This window comes from Cherax quadricarinatus, chromosome 33 (genome assembly GCF_038502225.1).
Source record: "Cherax quadricarinatus isolate ZL_2023a chromosome 33, ASM3850222v1, whole genome shotgun sequence".
NCBI classification, from domain to species: Eukaryota; Metazoa; Arthropoda; class Malacostraca; order Decapoda; family Parastacidae; genus Cherax; species Cherax quadricarinatus.
In genome coordinates, this window is record NC_091324.1 from 24950816 (window position 1) to 24971968 (window position 21153).

The 21153-nt window shown below is 48.1% G+C and overlaps 1 protein-coding gene across 4 annotated transcripts in view; it reads right to left on the bottom strand.

Annotated features, from left to right (window-relative positions):
• The window catches only part of LOC128693955 (uncharacterized), a 123070-nt gene that overhangs the window by 46758 nt on the left and 55159 nt on the right, over positions 1–21153 (bottom strand). Inside the window, exon 1 of one of the 4 annotated variants that reach the window (XM_070090934.1) lies at positions 19467–19599. The exons of the other annotated variants lie outside the window; for them this stretch is intronic. Within the exon in view, the coding sequence (XP_069947035.1) occupies positions 19467–19476 (10 nt within the window). The 5' untranslated portion in view covers positions 19477–19599. Of the gene's footprint in view, positions 1–19466; positions 19600–21153 lie in introns of those variants that run through there. 4 annotated transcript variants of the gene reach the window in all.

A 21153-nucleotide genomic window follows, 5' to 3' on the forward strand; every position in this document is an offset into this window, starting at 1 on the left:
ACAGGCGGGGGAACAGGGAGTCAGTATATACAGGCGGGGGAACAAGGAGCTAGTATATACAGGCGGGGGAACAGGGAGTCAGTATATACAGGCGGGGGAACAAGGAGCTAGTATATACAGGCGGGGGAACAGGGAGTCAGTATATACAGGCGGGGGAACAGGGAGCCAGTATATACAGGCGGGGGAACAGGGAGTCAGTATATACAGGCGGGGGAACAGGGAGTCAGTATATACAGGCGGGGGAACAGGGAGCCAGTATATACAGGCGGGGGAACAGGGAGTCAGTATATACAGGCGGGGGAACAGGGAGTCAGTATATACAGGCGGGGGAACAAGGAGCTAGTATATACAGGCGGGGGAACAGGGAGCCAGTATATACAGGCGGGGGAACAGGGAGTCAGTATATACAGGCGGGGGAACAGGGAGCCAGTATATACAGGCGGGGGAACAGGGAGCTAGTATATACAGGCGGGGGAACAGGGAGTCAGTATATACAGGCGGGGGAACAGGGAGCTAGTATATACAGGCGGGGGAACAGGGAGCTAGTATATACAGGCGGGGGAACAGGGAGTCAGTATATACAGGCGGGGGAACAGGGAGCCAGTATATACAGGCGGGGGAACAGGGAGCTAGTATATACAGGCGGGGGAACAGGGAGCCAGTATATACAGGCGGGGGAACAGGGAGTCAGTATATACAGGCGGGGGAACAGGGAGCTAGTATATACAGGCGGGGGAACAGGGAGCTAGTATATACAGGCGGGGGAACAGGGAGCCAGTATATACAGGCGGGGGAACAGGGAGTCAGTATATACAGGCGGGGGAACAGGGAGCCAGTATATACAGGCGGGGGAACAGGGAGCTAGTATATACAGGCGGGGGAACAGGGAGCTAGTATATACAGGCGGGGGAACAGGGAGCTAGTATATACAGGCGGGGGAACAGGGAGCTAGTATATACAGGCGGGGGAACAGGGAGCTAGTATATACAGGCGGGGGAACAGGGAGCTAGTATATACAGGCGGGGGAACAGGGAGTCAGTATATACAGGCGGGGGAACAGGGAGCTAGTATATACAGGCGGGGGAACAGGGAGTCAGTATATACAGGCGGGGGAACAGGGAGTCAGTATATACAGGCGGGGGAACAGGGAGCTAGTATATACAGGCGGGGGAACAGGGAGCTAGTATATACAGGCGGGGGAACAGGGAGCCAGTATATACAGGCGGGGGAACAGGGAGTCATTATATACAGGCGGGGGAACAGGGAGCCAGTATATACAGGCGGGGGAACAGGGAGCTAGTATATACAGGCGGGGGAACAGGGAGCTAGTATATACAGGCGGGGGAACAGGGAGCTAGTATATACAGGCGGGGGAACAGGGAGCTAGTATATACAGGCGGGGGAACAGGGAGCTAGTATATACAGGCGGGGGAACAAGGAGCTAGTATATACAGGCGGGGGAACAGGGAGCTAGTATATACAGGCGGGGGAACAGGGAGAAAGTATATACAGGCGGGGGAACAGGGAGCGAGTATATACAGGCGGGGGAACAGGGAGCTAGTATATACAGGCGGGGGAACAGGGAGTCAGTATATACAGGCGGGGGAACAGGGAGCTAGTATATACAGGCGGGGGAACAGGGAGCTAGTATATACAGGCGGGGGAACAGGGAGCCAGTATATACAGGCGGGGGAACAGGGAGCTAGTATATACAGGCGGGGGAACAGGGAGCTAGTATATACAGGCGGGGGAACAAGGAGCTAGTATATACAGGCGGGGGAACAGGGAGCCAGTATATACAGGCGGGGGAACAGGGAGTCAGTATATACAGGCGGGGGAACAGGGAGCTAGTATATACAGGCGGGGGAACAGGGAGCTAGTATATACAGGCGGGGGAACAGGGAGCCAGTATATACAGGCGGGGGAACAGGGAGCTAGTATATACAGGCGGGGGAACAGGGAGCCAGTATATACAGGCGGGGGAACAGGGAGCCAGTATATACAGGCGGGGGAACAGGGAGCTAGTATATACAGGCGGGGGAACAGGGAGCCAGTATATACAGGCGGGGGAACAGGGAGCTAGTATATACAGGCGGGGGAACAGGGAGTCAGTATATACAGGCGGGGGAACAGGGAGTCAGTATATACAGGCGGGGGAACAAGGAGCTAGTATATACAGGCGGGGGAACAGGGAGTCAGTATATACAGGCGGGGGAACAGGGAGCTAGTATATACAGGCGGGGGAACAGGGAGCCAGTATATACAGGCGGGGGAACAGGGAGCCAGTATATACAGGCGGGGGAACAGGGAGCTAGTATATACAGGCGGGGGAACAGGGAGCCAGTATATACAGGCGGGGGAACAGGGAGCTAGTATATACAGGCGAGGGAACAGGGAGCTAGTATATACAGGCGGGGGAACAGGGAGCTAGTATATACAGGCGGGGGAACAGGGAGCTAGTATATACAGGCGGGGGAACAGGGAGCTAGTATATACAGGCGGGGGAACAGGGAGTCAGTATATACAGGCGGGGGAACAGGGAGTCAGTATATACAGGCGGGGGAACAGGGAGTCAGTATATACAGGCGGGGGAACAGGGAGCTAGTATATACAGGCGGGGGAACAGGGAGCCAGTATATACAGGCGGGGGAACAGGGAGCCAGTATATACAGGCGGGGGAACAGGGAGCCAGTATATACAGGCGGGGGAACAGGGAGCCAGTATATACAGGCGGGGGAACAGGGAGCTAGTATATACAGGCGGGGGAACAGGGAGTCAGTATATACAGGCGGGGGAACAGGGAGTCAGTATATACAGGCGGGGGAACAAGGAGCTAGTATATACAGGCGGGGGAACAGGGAGCCAGTATATACAGGCGGGGGAACAGGGAGCTAGTATATACAGGCGGGGGAACAGGGAGCCAGTATATACAGGCGGGGGAACAGGGAGCTAGTATATACAGGCGGGGAACAGGGAGTCAGTATATACAGGCGGGGGAACAAGGAGCTAGTATATACAGGCGGGGGAACAGGGAGCCAGTATATACAGGCGGGGGAACAGGGAGCTAGTATATACAGGCGGGGGAACAGGGAGCCAGTATATACAGGCGGGGGAACAGGGAGCTAGTATATACAGGCGGGGGAACAGGGAGTCAGTATATACAGGCGGGGGAACAGGGAGTCAGTATATACAGGCGGGGGAACAAGGAGCTAGTATATACAGGCGGGGGAACAGGGAGCCAGTATATACAGGCGGGGGAACAGGGAGCTAGTATATACAGGCGGGGGAACAGGGAGCCAGTATATACAGGCGGGGGAACAGGGAGCCAGTATATACAGGCGGGGGAACAGGGAGCTAGTATATACAGGCGGGGGAACAGGGAGTCAGTATATACAGGCGGGGGAACAGGGAGTCAGTATATACAGGCGGGGGAACAAGGAGCTAGTATATACAGGCGGGGGAACAGGGAGCCAGTATATACAGGCGGGGGAACAGGGAGTCATTATATACAGGCGGGGGAACAGGGAGCTAGTATATACAGGCGGGGGAACAGGGAGCTAGTATATACAGGCGGGGGAACAGGGAGCTAGTATATACAGGCGGGGGAACAGGGAGCCAGTATATACAGGCGGGGGAACAGGGAGCCAGTATATACAGGCGGGGGAACAGGGAGCCAGTATATATAGGCGGGGGAACAGGGAGCCAGTATATACAGGCGAGGGAACAGGGAGGCAGTATATACAGGCGGGGGAACAGGGAGCCAGTATATACAGGCGGGGGAACAGGGAACCAGTATATACAGGCGAGGAAACAGGGAGCCAGTATATACAGGCGGGGGAACAGGGAGCCAGTATATACAGGCGGGGGAACAGGGACCCGGAATATACAGGTGGGGGAACAGGGAGCCAGTATATACAGGCGGGGGAACAGGGAGTCAGTACATACAGGCGAGGGAACAGGGAGCCAGTATATACAGGCGAGGGAACAGGGAGTCAGTATATACAGGCGGGGGAACAGGGAGTCAGTATATACAGGCGGGGGGACAGGGAGCCAGTATATACAGGCGGGGGAACAGGGAGTCAGTATATACAGGCGGGGGGAACAGGGAGGCAGTATATACAGGCGGGGGAACAGGGAGTCAGTTTATACAGGCGGGGGGAACAGGGAGTCAGTATATACAGGCGGGGGAACAGGGAGTCAGTATATACAGGCGGGGGAACAGGGAGCCAGTATATACAGGCGAGGGAACACGGAGCCAGTATATACAGGCGGGGGACAGGGAGCCAGTATATACAGGCGGGGGAACAGGGAGCCAGTATATACAGGCGAGGGAACAGGGAGGCAGTATATACAGGCGGGGGAACAGGGAGCCAGTATATACAGGCGGGGGAACAGGGAACCAGTATATACAGGCGAGGGAACAGGGAGCCAGTATATACAGGCGGGGGAACAGGGGGCCAGTATATACAGGCGGGGGAACAGGGAACCAGTATATACAGGCGGGGGAACAGGGAGTCAGCATATACAGGCGGGGGAACAGGGGGCCAGCATATACATGCGGGGGGACAGGGAGCCAGTATATACAGGCGGGGGAACAGGGAACCAGTATATACAGGCGGGGGAACAGGGAGTCAGCATATACAGGCGGGGGAACAGGGGCCAGTATATACAGGCGGGGGAACAGGGAGCCAGTATATATAGGCGGGGGAACAGGGAGCAAGTATATACAGGCGAGGGAACAGGGAGCCAGTATATACAGGCGGGGGACAGGGAGCCAGTATATACAGGCGGGGGAACAGGGAGCCAGTATATACAGGCGAGGGAACAGGGAGGCAGTATATACAGGCGGGGGAACAGGGAGCCAGTATATACAGGCGGGGGAACAGGGAACCAGTATATACAGGCGAGGGAACAGGGAGCCAGTATATACAGGCGGGGGAACAGGGGGCCAGTATATACAGGCGGGGAACAGGGAACCAGTATATACAGGCGGGGGAACAGGGAGTCAGCATATACAGGCGGGGGAACAGGGGGCCAGAATATACAGGCGGGGGGACAGGGAGCCAGTATATACAGGCGGGGGAACAGGGAACCAGTATATACAGGCGGGGAACAGGGAGTCAGCATATACAGGCGGGGGAACAGGGGCCAGTATATACAGGCGGGGGAACAGGGAGCCAGTATATATAGACGGGGGAACAGGGAGCCAGTATATACAGGCGAGGGAACAGGGAGCCAGTATATACAGGCGGGGGAACAGGGAGTCAGATTATACAGGCGGGGGAACAGGGAGCCAGTATATACAGGCGGGGGGACAGGGAGCCAGTATATACAGGCGTGGGAACAGGGAGTCAGTATGTACAGGCGGGCGAACGGGGAGCCAGTATATACAGGCGGGGAACAGGGAGCCAGTATATACAGGCGGGGGGGGACAGGAATGGGACCAAGAGAAACTTAGCAATTATAGAATAAACATTAATTATAGATCCTAGAAGAACCAAGAGAACCACTGAGGCAGTTAGAGGACAACAGCTTCTGATGAAGAAAAGATAGAACTCGAACTGTTCCTCGGCAACATCAAGAGGAATTTTCGTTGGGTAAAAGAGCGAAGTGATCAGATGAATCATGATCTGGAGAATGTTTGTGGAATACGACAAGAAAATGTGCGAGAAACTCAACAAGGAAATTGAAAATGTCACGACAACTGAGCAGAGGCTAATGCCAGAGCTTGTGGAAAAAGGTCATAAGAGGCGCAGCTGGAGCACTTAGAGAAGAGAAGAGAAGAGAAGAGAAGAGAAGAGAAGAGAAGAGAAGAGAAGAGAAGAGCAGAGAAGAAAAGAGTTGGTGCAGAAGGACTCTAGCGTACTGACCGCAGAGAAGGTAATGGAATCAGAGATAATCTCATCTTGGGTGTTCAAGAAATGGACAAATGTCTTAAACTTCAGACAGGAGAGGTATTGAATGATGAGACACTTGTGCAGCATGTGGGGAAGTTTTATCTAGGAAACGTTTCGCTAGCCATTGGCTTCCTCAGTCCCATGCAAAGAAGAAATATGGAAGAAGAGGTAGAGGTTGAGGTAATCAGTCCCTTAGGCTGGAGTCGATGTGTTCAATCCATCAATCTTGATTGAATACATCGGCTCCAACCGGAGGGACTCATTACTTCAAACTCTTCTTCTTCCACTGTTCCTATTTGTAATGGACTGAAGAAGCCACTGGCTGGGAAGACGTTTCCTCAGTGAAGATTCTCAGATGTTGCACAAGTGTCTCCTTCTTCAACTTGTCGGCTTTCTAAACCATTTATCACAGGATAGCCAGCCTGGTGAACCAGGGTAGCTAGCCTGGTGAACCAGAGTAGCCAGCCTAGTGAACCAGGGTAGCCAGCCTAGTGAACCAGGGTAGCCAGCCTGGTGAACCAGGGTAGCCAGCCTGGTGAACCAGGGTAGCCAGCCTGGTGAACCAGGGTAGCCAGCCTGGTGAACCAGGGTAGGCAGCCTAGTGAACCAGGGTAGCCAGCCTAGTGAACCAGGGTAGCCAGCCTGGTGAACCAGGGTAGCCAGCCTAGTGAACCAGGGTAGCCAGCCTAGTGAACCAGGGTAGCCAGCCTGGTGAACCAGGGTAGCCAGCCTAGTGAACCAGGGTAGCCAGCCTGGTGAACCAGGGTAGCCAGCCTGGTGAACCAGGGTAGCCAGCCTAGTGAACCAGGGTAGCCAGCCTGGTGAACCAGGGTAGCCAGCCTGGTGAACCAGGGTAGCCAGCCTAGTGAACCAGGGTAGCCAGCCTGGTGAACCAGGGTAGCCAGCCTAGTGAACCAGGGTAGCCAGCCTAGTGAACCAGGGTAGCCAGCCTGGTGAACCAGGGTAGCCAGCCTAGTGAACCAGGGTAGCCAGCCTGGTGAACCAGGGTAGCCAGCCTGGTGAACCAGGGTAGCCAGCCTGGTGAACCAGGGTAGTCAGCCTGGTGAACCAGGGTAGCCAGCCTGGTGAACCAGGGTAGCCAGCCTAGTGAACCAGGGTAGCCAGCCTGGTGAACCAGGGTAGCCAGCCTAGTGAACCAGGGTAGCCAGCCTAGTGAACCAGGGTAGCCAGCCTGGTGAACCAGGGTAGCCAGCCTAGTGAACCAGGGTAGCCAGCCTGGTAAACCAGGGTAACAAGCCTGGTCAGAGTAATCAGTGCAGTGTAGTACGGATATTCAAAAGACGTGGTATGCAGGAAGACTGGTCCGGGACCGGGCCACAGGGGCGATGCTCTCGAGAACCATTAACAGGCTGGTAGCCCAGAGTAACTAAGCTACATCCCATGTCTTACTATACACGTATTCTGTGTGTGAAGAAGATAATTACGAAAACACGAGGTCGCTTTGAAAGGACAACATTAGAGGCTGAGAGAGGAAAAATCCTGTCTCGTCAACTTAATGTTGGAAATGGCGGTTAGACCGCTTATTCCTAGAGTGACCAAAAGCTTCTATTATAACGGACCACAAGAGGCTGGTCTACAGTATAGTCATTTGCTGGTTTATGTAGACGGTTTCTACAGCGCACAACGAAGTACCTGACGAACCAAATGCGGAACTGAAAGTTCCTCAGGGATCAGTACTTGGACCTACAGTCTTCTAGATGTATGTGTGAGCCACTTACCTGCAGATAAAATATTTTATACTGATATTTGCAGATGATGTTACATTAATGATAACAAATAAAACGTGACAGGACGTAGAGAGATATCGGGTTTATGAGGTTTAGGAAGACCATAAAATTGTGACAGGAATGATGGGAGAAGATAATTTGGGAATTGCACGCTGACCTCTGCATAGCAAATCTCGAGTTTTTAAAACTAATCTGTTAATTAGTATATGCATACCCACGGGTATGGACGAGAGAAAGAAGAGACCAGTACCATCATATCAACTGAGATTGAAAAATGTTTGTTGATTCACTACCGGGAAGGGATGAATGAAGGGAGGGAGAAGAGAAAGGGATGAATGAAGGGAGGGAGAAGAGAAAGGGATGAATGAAGGGATGGAGAAGAGGAAGGGATGAATGAAGGGATGGAGAAGAGGAAGGGATGAATGAAGGAATGGAGAAGAGGGAGGTATACGGGAAAGGAAATGAATATCCCACCTAGACTTTCGCTGGAAATTGTCATCAGAGGAAAACCTCGGCAACAAACAGCAGCTTGGAAAATGTAAGAGCATCCTCTAGGAATTGTAACAAGGGATCCTTCAGAATTATATACGCCACAATGAGATGGGATGTCAGTCGTGGAATCAGCAGTCATGGTGAATTTGCAGACCTACATATCAGAGACAGAAAACTTGAGAAGATAGAGACATCCCACCAGTCTGGTCCCTATGACCAGATGAAACGAGACTTAGAGGGAACATGATTACGATATGCAAGATACATCAGGGAAAAGTGGGGTAGAGGTCAACACCGTACACCATTTAGCTGCATAAAAGATGACAGTTTCCACTTATATTGTTCCTCGAGCGTTGACATAGTAAGCTGCACAGTGATTCTTGCTTCCCATAATGTGCAAATAACACACACAAGAGCTTTAAGAAAAGATACGATAAAACTCATGGAACAGGGAGAGAGTGGACCTAGTAGCGACCAGCGAAGAGGCAGGGCCAGGAGCTGTGAATCGGCGCCTGCAAACACAAATAGATGATTACACACACACTCACACACACACACACACACACACACACACACACACACACACACACACACACACACACACACACACACACACACACACACACACACAATTACAGGTGGAAAAAAATGTAAATTCCCAGAGTCACTTCAGGGGTACGGCGCGTGCCCAGGATGCAGCAGGTAGTTTGCCTCTGCATGCCAACACTGAGACAGCTCTAACAGGAAACTGCTCGTCCCGGGGGCCTTGGCTCCCACTTTTAAACAAAAACAAGAGAGCACGTTTCCCAAGAGCCAAGGATCTGCGTACCTGTCGAGGCGAAGTGCTGACCTTCGAGACCTGCATTTGCGCAAGAGACCTTAAAGGATGTGTACCATCAAACATAGGTCTATGGTACCATAACAGGTCCTAGGCACCGCTACAAGTTGTCGGTAACATTCAGAAAAAGGGCCATGGGCACCTGAGGGATGTGAACCATCAGAACCATGCGCTGGGTTGGTGAAGGATATGGACTATCAGAACAGGTGTTGGCTTCCTCAAGGCTAGCAAGGCGTTTGGTTTTGGGTCTGCAAGTTCCTGTATATCATTCCTCTTAATTTATCATGACAGTCACGGAAACTGCTCAAGAAAGAAATAAGGAATGGCTTGTTTTCATCCAGACTTCAAGAACGATTTTTATATATAAATCTCCCTGAAAGACTAATTTTGAAACGGAAAAATATAGGAGGAATACAAGGTAAATTATTACAATGGAAGGGAGACTATCGGTTTGAGAGGAAAATGCAAACAGTTGTAAGAGAAAGATGCAAACAGTTGTAAGAGAAAGATGCAAACAGTTGTAAGAGAAAGATGCAAACTGCTGTAAGATGGAAAATGTCCTCATAGGGAGAGGTCATGACTGGGGTGCCACAAGGATCTGCACTGGCCCCGATGATGTTCTTAATTTCTACAAATAACTTAACCAGGAACAACAGAAAATATACGAAAATATTTGCGGATGATGCAAAAAATCTTACGGAAAATGAACAAGAGAAATGACCGTAAATCTCCACAGAATGACTCGAATAAACCTGACTCATAATGTTCAGTATTATTATTGAAATTTAATGTGGATAAATGCCATGCAATGGAAGTTGGAAGAAAGTGAAATACAGACTGTGTGATAAAATTTTGAAACATTAGACAGAGACACGAAGATCTAGGAGCCATTATCTAGAAAAAAAATTCACTGGAAGTTCATATATACAAGAAACTGTGATAAAGTCGTATGATGCGCTGATGAAGTATAAAATAATTTTCAAATGTATGGATGGAGAAATGCTGATAAAAAGGACAGTTTGCAATATATTAAGCCAAATATTGGAACATGCATCGGCTGATGACTGAAAGAAAGAGTTACAAGTGAGTTACAATGGAAGGTTAAAAACTCTAAGAACAAACACACACACACACACACACACACACACACACACACACACACACACACACACACACACTCATGCACGCGAGGCGCGGTAAAAAAAAAGGTGGGGGAGGAGGGACTTCAGAATTTCTTTTAAATCCCTGAACACACCAGTGGATGTGTCCAGTCACTGATTGGTCAATGCCTCAGCGCTGGTAATGGTGTGTTGCTTCCTGCAGAGTCAGGCAACTTCCTGCTCCTTACTTCCTCCTTGATGACGTGGGGGTGGGTGGGGGGGGCGAAGGGCAAAGTTGTATACATCGGCAGTGTGCTGTTACCTCATGCTGCAATGATAGTTACACAGTGGGAATCACTAACTGTTTCCCTGTCACGCTCCATCAGGCAGGATGGTGTTCATCCAAGGCGTTAGTCTGAGATGGTAGACTTCAGTAGTGTCAGTGTGACCTGGTAGACTTCAGTAGTGTCAGTGTGAGCTGGTAGACTTCAGCAGTGTCAGTCTGAGATGGTAGACTTCAGTAGTGTCAGTGTGAGCTGGTAGACTTCAGTAGTGTCAGTCTGAGCTGGTAGATTTCAGTAGTGTCAGTCTGAGCTGGTAGACTTCAGTAGCGTCAGTCTGAGCTGGTAGACTTCAGTAGTGTCAGTGTGAGCTGGTAGATTTCAGTAGTGTCAGTCTGAGCTGGTAGACTTCAGCAGTGTCAGTCTGAGATGGTAGACTTCAGTAGTGTCAGTGTGAGCTGGTAGATTTCAGTAGTGTCAGTCTGAGCTGGTAGACTTCAGTAGCGTCAGTCTGAGCTGGTAGACTTCAGTAGTGTCAGTGTGAGCTGGTAGACTTCAGTAGTGTCAGTGTGAGCTGGTAGACTTCAGTAGTGTCAGTGTGAGCTGGTAGACTTCAGTAGTGTCAGTGTGAGCTGGTAGACTTCAGTAGTGTCAGTGTGAGCTGGTAGACTTCAGTAGTGTCAGTGTGAGCTGGTAGACTTCAGTAGTGTCAGTGTGAGCTGGTAGACTTCAGTAGCGTCAGTGTGAGCTGGTAGACTTCAGTAGTGTCAGTGTGGGCTGGTAGACTTCAGTAGTGTCAGTGCTGGTAGACTTCAGTAGTGTCAGTGCTGGTAGACTTCAGTAGTGTCAGTGCTGGTAGACTTCAGTAGCGTCAGTGTGAGCTGGTAGACTTCAGTAGTGTCAGTGTGAGCTGGTAGACTTCAGTAGTGTCAGTGTGAGCTGGTAGACTTCAGTAGTGTCAGTCTGAACTGGTAGACTTCAGTAGTGTCAGTGTGAGCTGGTAGACTTCAGTAGTGTCAGTGTGAGCTGTTAGACTTCAGTAGTGTCAGTCTGAACTGGTAGACTTCAGTAGTGTCAGTGTGAGCTGGTAGACTTCAGTAGTGTCAGTGTGAGCTGGTAGACTTCAGTAGTGTCAGTCTGAGCTGGTAGACTTCAGTAGTGTCAGTGTGAGCTGGTAGACTTCAGTACTGTCAGTCTGAACTGGTAGACTTCAGTAGTGTCAGTCTGAACTGGTAGACTTCAGTAGTGTCAGTGTGAGCTGGTAGACTTCAGTAGTGTCAGTGTGAGCTGGTAGACTTCAGTAGTGTCAGTGTGAGCTGGTAGACTTCAGTAGTGTCAGTGTGAGCTGGTAGACTTCAGTACTGTTAGTCTGAACTGGTAGACTTCAGTAGTGTCAGTGCGAGCTGGTAGACCTCAGTAGTGTCAGTCTGAACTAGTAGACTTCAGTAGTGTCAGTGTGAGCTGGTAGACTTCAGTAGTGTCAGTGTGAGCTGGTAGACTTCAGTAGTGTCAGTGTGAGCTGGTAGACTTCAGTAGTGTCAGTCTGAGCTGGTAGACTTCAGTAGCGTCAGTGTGAGCTGGTAGACTTCAGTAGCGTCAGTGTGAGCTGGTAGACTTCAATAGTGTCAGTGTGAGCTGGTAGACTTCAGTAGTGTCAGTCTGAGCTGGTAGACTCCAGCAGTGTCAGTCTGAGCTGAAAAACTTCAGTAGGGCTATGAGGACATCGTCAAACATTTCATTAAGTGTTCATCAGCTACGGCGTGAGCTTCAAAGGTTTCGTTCCAGTAGAAATGGAGTTACTATTACTTGGGGTAACATCAGGGGAGCCGGGACAGTCGTGAGACTGGGCAGGACACGTGTGGAGACAAGCAGTGCAGCACACATACACTACACACATACACATACAGACCACAAACATACACAACACACACATACACAGTTAATTCCTTCTTCCGTTACCTTCCTCCTGCCACTTTGTCATTCACTCCGTCCTCACTCTTGCCTTGTTAATTTTGTCTTATACAATTTTCTGCCCTTCCTTAGTGTTCCCTTTCTTTTTCTCAACTTCATTCCCGTCCTGATTCTTCTCTCCTTTCTTCCTTTCCTTTACAGGTTCTTCCCTACCTACTTACTTTCTTTTCCTGGTTCTTCTACCCGCTTCCTTTCCTGGTTCTTCCCTTCCCGCTGCCTTCCCTTCGCGGTTCTAATCTCTCCGCTTCCTTCCCAAAGACCCTCACCCTCTCTCTCTCTCTCTCTCTCTGCCAGGAAAGTCAAAATCCCACCTTCCTCTCCCACACCTCACCTGCGTGACTTTCTCCCGTACTCTCTCTGGCACGCGGTGATAGCTTATATACCCAAAGAGCTTCATGTAAACTGTGTCAGCTATGTGCAATACTTAGTGGCGCCCAGTGGATAGCGGTGTCTTAGGGAAAGGGAGAGATCTGTGTAGCGACCAGTGGCTGCTGGGACTCCCAGGGATATTGTAGTGGTTGCTTTGACTCCCATTTATTGCTGTAGCTCACAGTGGTTGGTGTGGTTTCCACGTAACAGTAACTCCAGCTCTGCTGGCATGAAGCCTTTCGTTTTTTTAAGCTTTCGTAGCTACTAGAATCAAGGTGTTGTGTTTGACAATATCGCCGCTCTACTGGAAGAAAGCATGACTGCAACCCAGTTTGTGTGATGGAATATAGAGAAACATAACTGGTGTTCCCACCGCGTACCTCTCCTACAGAGCAGCAACATACTGAAGGTGTACTCCGTTTTGTGCAATGCAAAAATATCGAAAAAAACTATTGTCTGACAAAATCATTCGCTTCCTCCATAGGGCTAGAATTACCGCCCCCATGGCCATGGGGCCAGAATTGCGACTCTCTCCTCCCCAACCGTCCCCCGTGTTTCTCCCGACCATAGAGACAATGTTATCGAGTTGCCTGACAGTATTCATTCGTGATCCCTCCATAAGGCCGGCATCATTGACATTCATCAGTGACCCTGTCTACTTTTATTGTACATCTACGAAGCCTCTTCCAGATAGCCACTGAGCCAATCATACCTGGAGTATACCTGGAAGGTGTTTCTGGGGTTCAACTCCCCCTCGGCTCTGTCCATGACCAGGTTCAACGCCAGCATCACAAGAGCATCCTGGGGATGCGTTTATGTGATGTCAGATCATCTTCACAACAACAATACTAGTCTTGAGATGTGTTCACGCAGTGTCAGGTCCCATACATGACACGAACATCGTGTGATAAGGATTTTTTAACACGAGTTTCTTAGCCTTTGTTAAAGTTTCGGGCGAATCTATGACAAAAACTCTGTAATGGGCCATCTAAAATGTCAATTTCCATGTAAAAAGCAACTCCGACCTTGCTGGAGGGAGACCTTGACATTACCGTAACTACCGAAGTCATAGTGTTTGACTGACGATATTTCCAGCTTTATTTACATGTGATTGTATGTTGAAATAAGATCACAAAACAGGTGATATCACAATATGCAAGAAACCAGTGAAAAAATAGTGAAATTCCAAGCGATTTCGTGTTTTCTCACATTATTCTTTGATAATATGAGAAATCACGATAGTGCTCGGAATTTCACTGGTGTTTTTTACTGCAGTTATTTTGCCTACGAGTATATATTGTATTTTATAGGCTGTCTCTTAGCGTAAGGAAATTTTATAGGGATATTTATTTAAGAGGCAGATGTGCTACCAACAGAGAAGTCTGTCGTGTGTTACTGAGCACATATTTATATTTGGTGTGTTACTGAGCACTGTTTATATCTGGTGTGTTACTAAGCACAGTTTATATTTGGTGTGCAGAGTGCAGGTTGTGCACTAATAGCAGGTCTCATCTGACCAGGCCTGGCCCCACAGAAGATATATGGCTGTCTGGCAGCACCACACTTGAACAGTTCAGTCCATCGCAGGGGTTCAAGGTCGACAACCAGGCTCTCAAAGTCTTATACCGGTGTCAGTCGCAGCTCATTCCTAAAGAGTTCACAACTGGAACTTAATCCCCGGGCGGATTAACACTTGAAATAAAATAACGTGAGCCGGCTTACTTTTTCCCAGAAATTGCAATTGTAGCAGCAGTTTCGATTAAAACTGCGATTAATTTACGTATTTTAGCCCCAAAAAATTACGTGTCAGAAAATGCTTTAAATCGCTTTGAATCTTCGATGTCATTCTTCAATGAACAGTGAGGTTGCATCCTGGGGAAGAGGACCAAGACCCTCAACAGAAATAAGGTGTCAACATTTAGTTTACTTGGTTTATCTTGCGTTAATAATCCGAAAATCTTTTTCTTCTTCTTCTATCTACGTTTGTTTGCCTTTTTAAATAAAGATACGAGTAGGTTTAAGAAGTGTAAATCTTGACTCTGCTGTTGAGTTTTGCGATTTCCTTGAGAGTGGATACCGGATCCACTGAGTGTTTATGCTAGGCGGAGGCTAAATATCCGAAGTTCACCCTGAGGCGGTCACCTGTCTCCCTCTCTGTGGCGGGTGACAAGGCAACATCACCTTATTACACCTGTCTCCCACTTTGTGACGGGTGACAAGGTAACATCACCTTATTACACCTGTCTCCCACTCTGTGACGGGTGACAAGGTAAAATCACCTTTTTACAACACCTGTCTCCCTCTCTTTGACGGGTGACAAGGTAACATCACCTTGTTTCAGCACCTGTCTCCCACTCTGTGGCGGGTGACAAGGTAACATCACCTTGTTACAACACCTGTCTCCCACTCTGTGACGGGTGACAAGGTAACATCACATTGTTACAACACCTGTCTCCCTCTCTGTGACGGGTGACAAGGTAACATCACCTTGTTACAATACAGGCAGGTACCTCCTTCACACTACAGAGTGGTCTTAGTGTATGTCCGGGAAAACAGACACACACACTCATGGAGCAGGGAAGATAGTGGACATAGCAGCGACCAGCGAAGAGTCGGGGCCAGGAGCTTACTAGACCTCTGCAACCACAAACAGGTGAGTATACTTAGAGGGGTAACTCACATGAAAACTATTTATTTTCATCATCGGTCTGAGTAATGATGTTCTGTAATGCTAGTATGTTTTCTAGACTAAAATATTGCTATACACTAGCAGGTAGTACTGGAGAATGAACAGAGAACCTTTAATATCCTTATAAATTTAGTCGAGCACTAAAAATGTTAGGAACGCTTTAAGTCCATTGAACTGTATTCCATCTGCACACCGACTTTAATTCCTAGGAAATCAAAAGGCTCAGTAGACGGTACAAAATATTTTAAATGAAAAGCAGAGGTGGAATTCAATAGACGTAGAGGGACCAAGTCTTTTCAACAACCTTCCTTCAAATATAATAATTATTCACAGACCCCCCTAGATATTCAGAGGGAATCGGATAAGTTTCTCAAGTTAGTTACTGATCAGTAGGGCTGTGGTGCCTGCGTTGGACTGCGTGCGGCTAACACCGACATCCTTACTGTTCAAGCCATCAACCAAAATGCTTGGTCTGGGACCGAGCCGAAGAGGCGGTGACCTCCTTATCGTTTTCAGATAACCTTCAGTTAACACAGACATGCGTCTGGAAATAAGTCACTCTGTCTGACTTTTTTGGGTTATCCTAGGTTCTCTACACATATACTGCTATGTACGATAATTCTATGTAACTATATTTGTGTATACCTGAATAAACTTACTTACTTGATGACAAGGCTTCCTTTACCAATGTTTCTGTCGAAGACGCTGTAGCACCTCTCCCAGAGCACTCTTGCCAAACTTGAATGTATATCTCCCAGTATTTGAAGATACAAGATACAAATTGCAAAACAAGCTCTTCTTGGGACAATGTTTCGCTTTGTTTAGGAAATGCGATTGAATTTACACCGAAACACTGTCCCTATAAAAGATGCTACAGCATGTACTGTCAGAGACCTCACTTTTGTCGACAATACACAATTTCAGTCGGTACACAAACTTACTGAGTCAGGGGAAACTGAGTTATTGATAACTTTTTCCAGTTACCAGTGCTTTCTAGAGGAAACCCTTATGTTTCATCACTCGTAATGCATTAATCGGTAATTAATCATCGATTTTGCAATGGGAAATATTTCAACTTAATTCTGTGACTGCAGAAAATTGTCTTTAGTAATTATTGTTTGGGTGGAGAACATAAGAACAGTTGAGTGGGAAAGATAGTTTATTGTTAATCTAGTGAACAGAAGAAATTGTATAACGTACGTCTGTAATATATGAGTGGGAGGGACTGGGTGTGACTGGAAGCAAATTCTTGGGAGCTTCGGGAAATAGGTGGACAAATTCATTGGTGGTTCTGATAAAGACCTGCCTTGTATGGGCCAATAGGCCTGCTGCAGTATTCCTCCATTCTTATGTAGTCACCTAGGCCCAATAGCGGCGAAAGGAGGGGGGCTGAAGCCCCTAATAATTTCCATCAGTCCCCCCTCCACTGCAAACGAAACTAACAAGTCATCTTCAGAACAATTTACCTTCATGGAGATTTTCTAAGCCCCGCCTGTGCAGAAATTCTGCATCCGTCCCTGCGTGGCCAGGCCAACATTCACGAGACCTTAGCGGTTACCACAATCATATGTAACTGAAAGTATTTTACACGTCATTTGTATCCTTCAAGAGACGGGAACTTCCTGACAGTGGGTATGGCTTGAGGCTGCTGCGAGTTACACCAGCGTACCGTCAATGATCAGCACCTCGCTCTCAAGGCCTCACCTCGCTCAACGTTTGCAACTAAAAAAACAATTATTTATCCCCTGGCGAATTAGACATTTTAACTACTTCAACATACGACGTTTCGCTTACAGTGAGTTAATACAGCCCTACTGCGGGTAAAACATCGTATAATAAAGCTTTTACCTACTCAAATGTGTCCTTGTCAGCTATCGACTCTATCTACATTTTTATTCGTTTTTTACTTTTTTATTCGTAATAACTTTGCAGATACCACTGTCAAGACTTCCCTTTTCTGAGTAGTATTCTGAATGAATTCTAAACTACGCTTTTAACCTAGTCTCTCCTAACACCAGTCACGTTTTCCTTAAAATGCTTCGCCCAAGCGTTAATACACGCATAAACCCGCATATAGGAGAAACTTCTGACGACGTTTTGGTCTGACTTGGCCCATTAACCAGTCTCACAGAAGCGCTAGTGAGCGCTGATTTGAATACCCGTTTTACGGATTAAAGTAGTCTTGACTGGTGGTGAGCGGGCAACATTCGTCTTTCGTGAGCTCCGTGGAGTCGATAGGCTTCAAACCCTATTAACCAAGCATGACAGAAACAGAGTTTGAAGAACAGACTTTAATTAGGACATTGTTTCGCTGTGTAGAGCTTTATTAAGTCACATTTAGCTCCATGTAGAGCTTTATCAAGTCACATTTAGCTCCGTGTGGAGCTTTATCAGGTCATGTTTTACTTCGTGTAGAGTTATATCATGCTTTGCTCTGTGTAGAGCTTTATCATGTTTTGCTCTGTGTAGAGGTTAATCAAATCATGTTACACTCTGTGTAGAGGTTTATCAAGTCATGTTTTGCTCTCTGTAGAGCCTTACTATGATTTAGCATAAATGTACACAAGAGAGTAATGTGGCGATCAAATTTCACCGCAACAAGCCTTCACTGCTTATCTTATCTGGATTAATAATTCTTGCGGTCCGCTAACCCCACTCGGAAGGTATTCTTTAGGTTCGATCTGAGCCACACACTCAGCCTGGTTGTCTCTCTTAAACAGTCTGTAATGATTGTTATTCATCTCTCTTGGAACTATGTAATGAGACTGTGCGCAGCTGGCGGCGACGTAGGATTGGTCTGGAGACCAGGATGTGGACAGGTGTGCCTGGCGGTGGAGAAGGATTGGTCTGCAGACCAGGATGTGGTTAGGCGTGCCTGGCGGTGGTGGAGGATTGGTCTAGAGACCAGGATGTGGACAGGTGTAGCTGGGTACACTAACCTGTCCCACCGTAGGTTCCAGCTGTTGACTACGGGCTGGGGTGACTGACTGCCCTTGTTAAGATTTTGAGTGTGATGGGCGTGACCCTGGGGTGGAGGTGACACTGGGGTGGGCGTGACTCTCAGGAGTGGTATTACCAAAGTGTTGCTGGTGCTACCATCATGGTAGCACCAACAACACAATGGTAACACCATGGTGGTAGCAGCAGCAAGTGGTAATACCATGGTGGTAGCACCAGCAACACTGGTAATACCATGGTGGTAGCACCAGCAACACTGGTAATACCATGGTGGTAGCACCAGCAACACTGGTAATACCATGGTGGTAGCACCAGCAACACTGGTAATACCATGGTGGTAGCACCAGCAACACTGGTAATACCATGGTGGTAGCACCAGCAACACTGGTAATACCATGGTGGTAGCACCAGCAACACTGGTAACTACTTCATACCTCACTGATGAAATACTTCGCATGATAACCTGTCATTCAGAATGAAGACTAATTTTCTTCACTGACATCAAGAGTTTAAACAGTAATCAACATCATGGCAACAATTTCAGTGACAACATCTTACGATTTTATCATCCGTATCCTGGGAACACTTCCGGTGGACACCTTGTACCAAACAATAATGTGAATTTTTTTTGTTTACTTAGACCTCAGCTGTTAAAGTGGGTCCGTCTCGCCTTCTCCCGAGAGAAGATGTCTGATTAAGAACAAAAAAGGATAATATCGTGACTGGAACAATACACAACCCGCGCATAGGCGAAAAAAATTTTTACGACGAAGTGTCGGTCCAACACAGGCGAATGATTAGTCACACTGTGACTAGTGAATAGTTCAAGTCGGATCGAAACGTTTTCATAAGCTTCTTTCTCCTATGAGCAGGTTATGTGATTGATGAATGAAGAAGTTAAAATGCTGCTCAAATGCACGTTGGTAATCTAAAGGGGAGGATGTTTCATATTATCCAGGACCGTCCAAGAAGAACCGTAATTTATAGTATGGCCTTTGGGCTAGGGGGTCACTGAGGGGCATGGAGGTCACGTAAGGCCAAGAAAAACACTTATTGAAAATCTTCCAACAAAAAAAAAAATTGGTGTTGGTATAAAGTTTACAAGTTTGTCAAGACCACTGACCTGAATACATGACACTACTAAGAAAAATGGGCACCAGCGATGACCAACATATGTCGGTGTGGGTGCGAGTCAGTTAAGAATTACCGTGTGTAGCAGCACCACCACACTGACCACCTCCGGCCTCACTCACCACACAACGTTTACTGCCATGACTATGCGCGACCAGAGTAGTGTACCTGCTGCCTCTGGTGCCACGTCTGGCGAGGCAGAAAAAACGTACCTTACCTCTTGTTATTATTACCTCCTGCAGGTGACATCTGCCACCACCCACACTACACCGAGAGAGAGAGACAGAGAGAGTGTTGAGATGGTTGTGTCATTTAGAGAGGATGGGACAAAATAGGTTGACGCAGAGAGCATACAAATCGTGAGTTGCTGGAAGGAGGTGTCAGTAATGTCCAAGATAGGTTAGATAAATGGGAGTTTAAAACCCTATTGACTACGCTAGGCTCACTAAGGTTGCACGTAACCTCTTAACTACCAGACAAACATAGTTTAATCCCTAAAATTGGAATTAAAGCTCTCAACACATACACCAAGAGAAACACCTCTGGGTGTATATACCCTGTGGTTTACAAACATGGTTTGAGTAAGTTAAGTCCAGCAGGCACGCTTTAAATATGTATATATATATGAGTTCTCTGTTAGTCCACGTCTGCCCGGACTTTCAAGAGCTGTCTGGGGCGGCTGGTAGAGCCTAGCCTGGGGTGGCTAGTAAAGCCTAGCCTGGGGTGGCTAGTAAAGCTTAGCCTGGGGTGGCTAGTAAAGCCTAGCCTGGGGTAGCTAGTAAAGCCTAGCCTGGGGTGGCTAGGCTGTGACTAGTGTTTGCAGACCAACACTGAAGGATACCGCGATCACCTTCAGTTTCCGCGAACTTCTGCAGTGAATACAAATTAAACAATCCAAGACGAAATGAGATACTTTGCTTATAATACCAAATGCAGTCAGATGTGAAATTGCAATTGGCATTACGAATCTCCTGGGTAGCGGCAGCTCCGGGTGGTAGCGGCATAGGATAGTAACGGCGGCAGTGGGTACTGGAGACCGCTGAGTGAGGCGGCGGCAGCAGTGGGTGGTACCAGTGGGTGGTAGCAGTGGGTGGTAGCAGTAGGTGGTAGCAGTAGGTGGTAGCAGTAAGTGGTAGCAGTAGGTGGAAGCAGCATGTAGGAACGACGGGAGGTGGTGGAAAGAGGTAGCAGCGGCAGTGAGTAGCGAAAACGGTAAATAAATTTGGATAGGTTGGATGGCGAAACGGCTAGCTTGAGACTAGGCACAAATCGCAACGGCTAGTTTAAGACTAGGCACACAGCGAGCCACTTACAAGACATGTAAAATGACCGGTAACCCGGAAGACCATACTAAACACGCACAGTTAACAGAGAGAAAGCAACCAGTGGATAAAACAATGCTAAAGATGATTTTGAAAGATAAATCGCTTGAAACCCCAAAGGTAACAGCAATAGCTTGCACTTTTCATCCACTGCCGCCGCCTCTCTTGCAAACTTACGCTATTTTTGTCAAATATTATGGTTTATTTTCCCTCTCGGTTTTCATGCCAACAGTAGCGAGAAGTGGAGGGTGGGGAGAGAGCATTCTGTTTTACTATCATTATTATTATTAAAGATCCGCCGGTATTCTCCCGGCCCGGGCCTTTTCCAAGTGGTGGCCCGGCTTTGGCTCCCTCTTT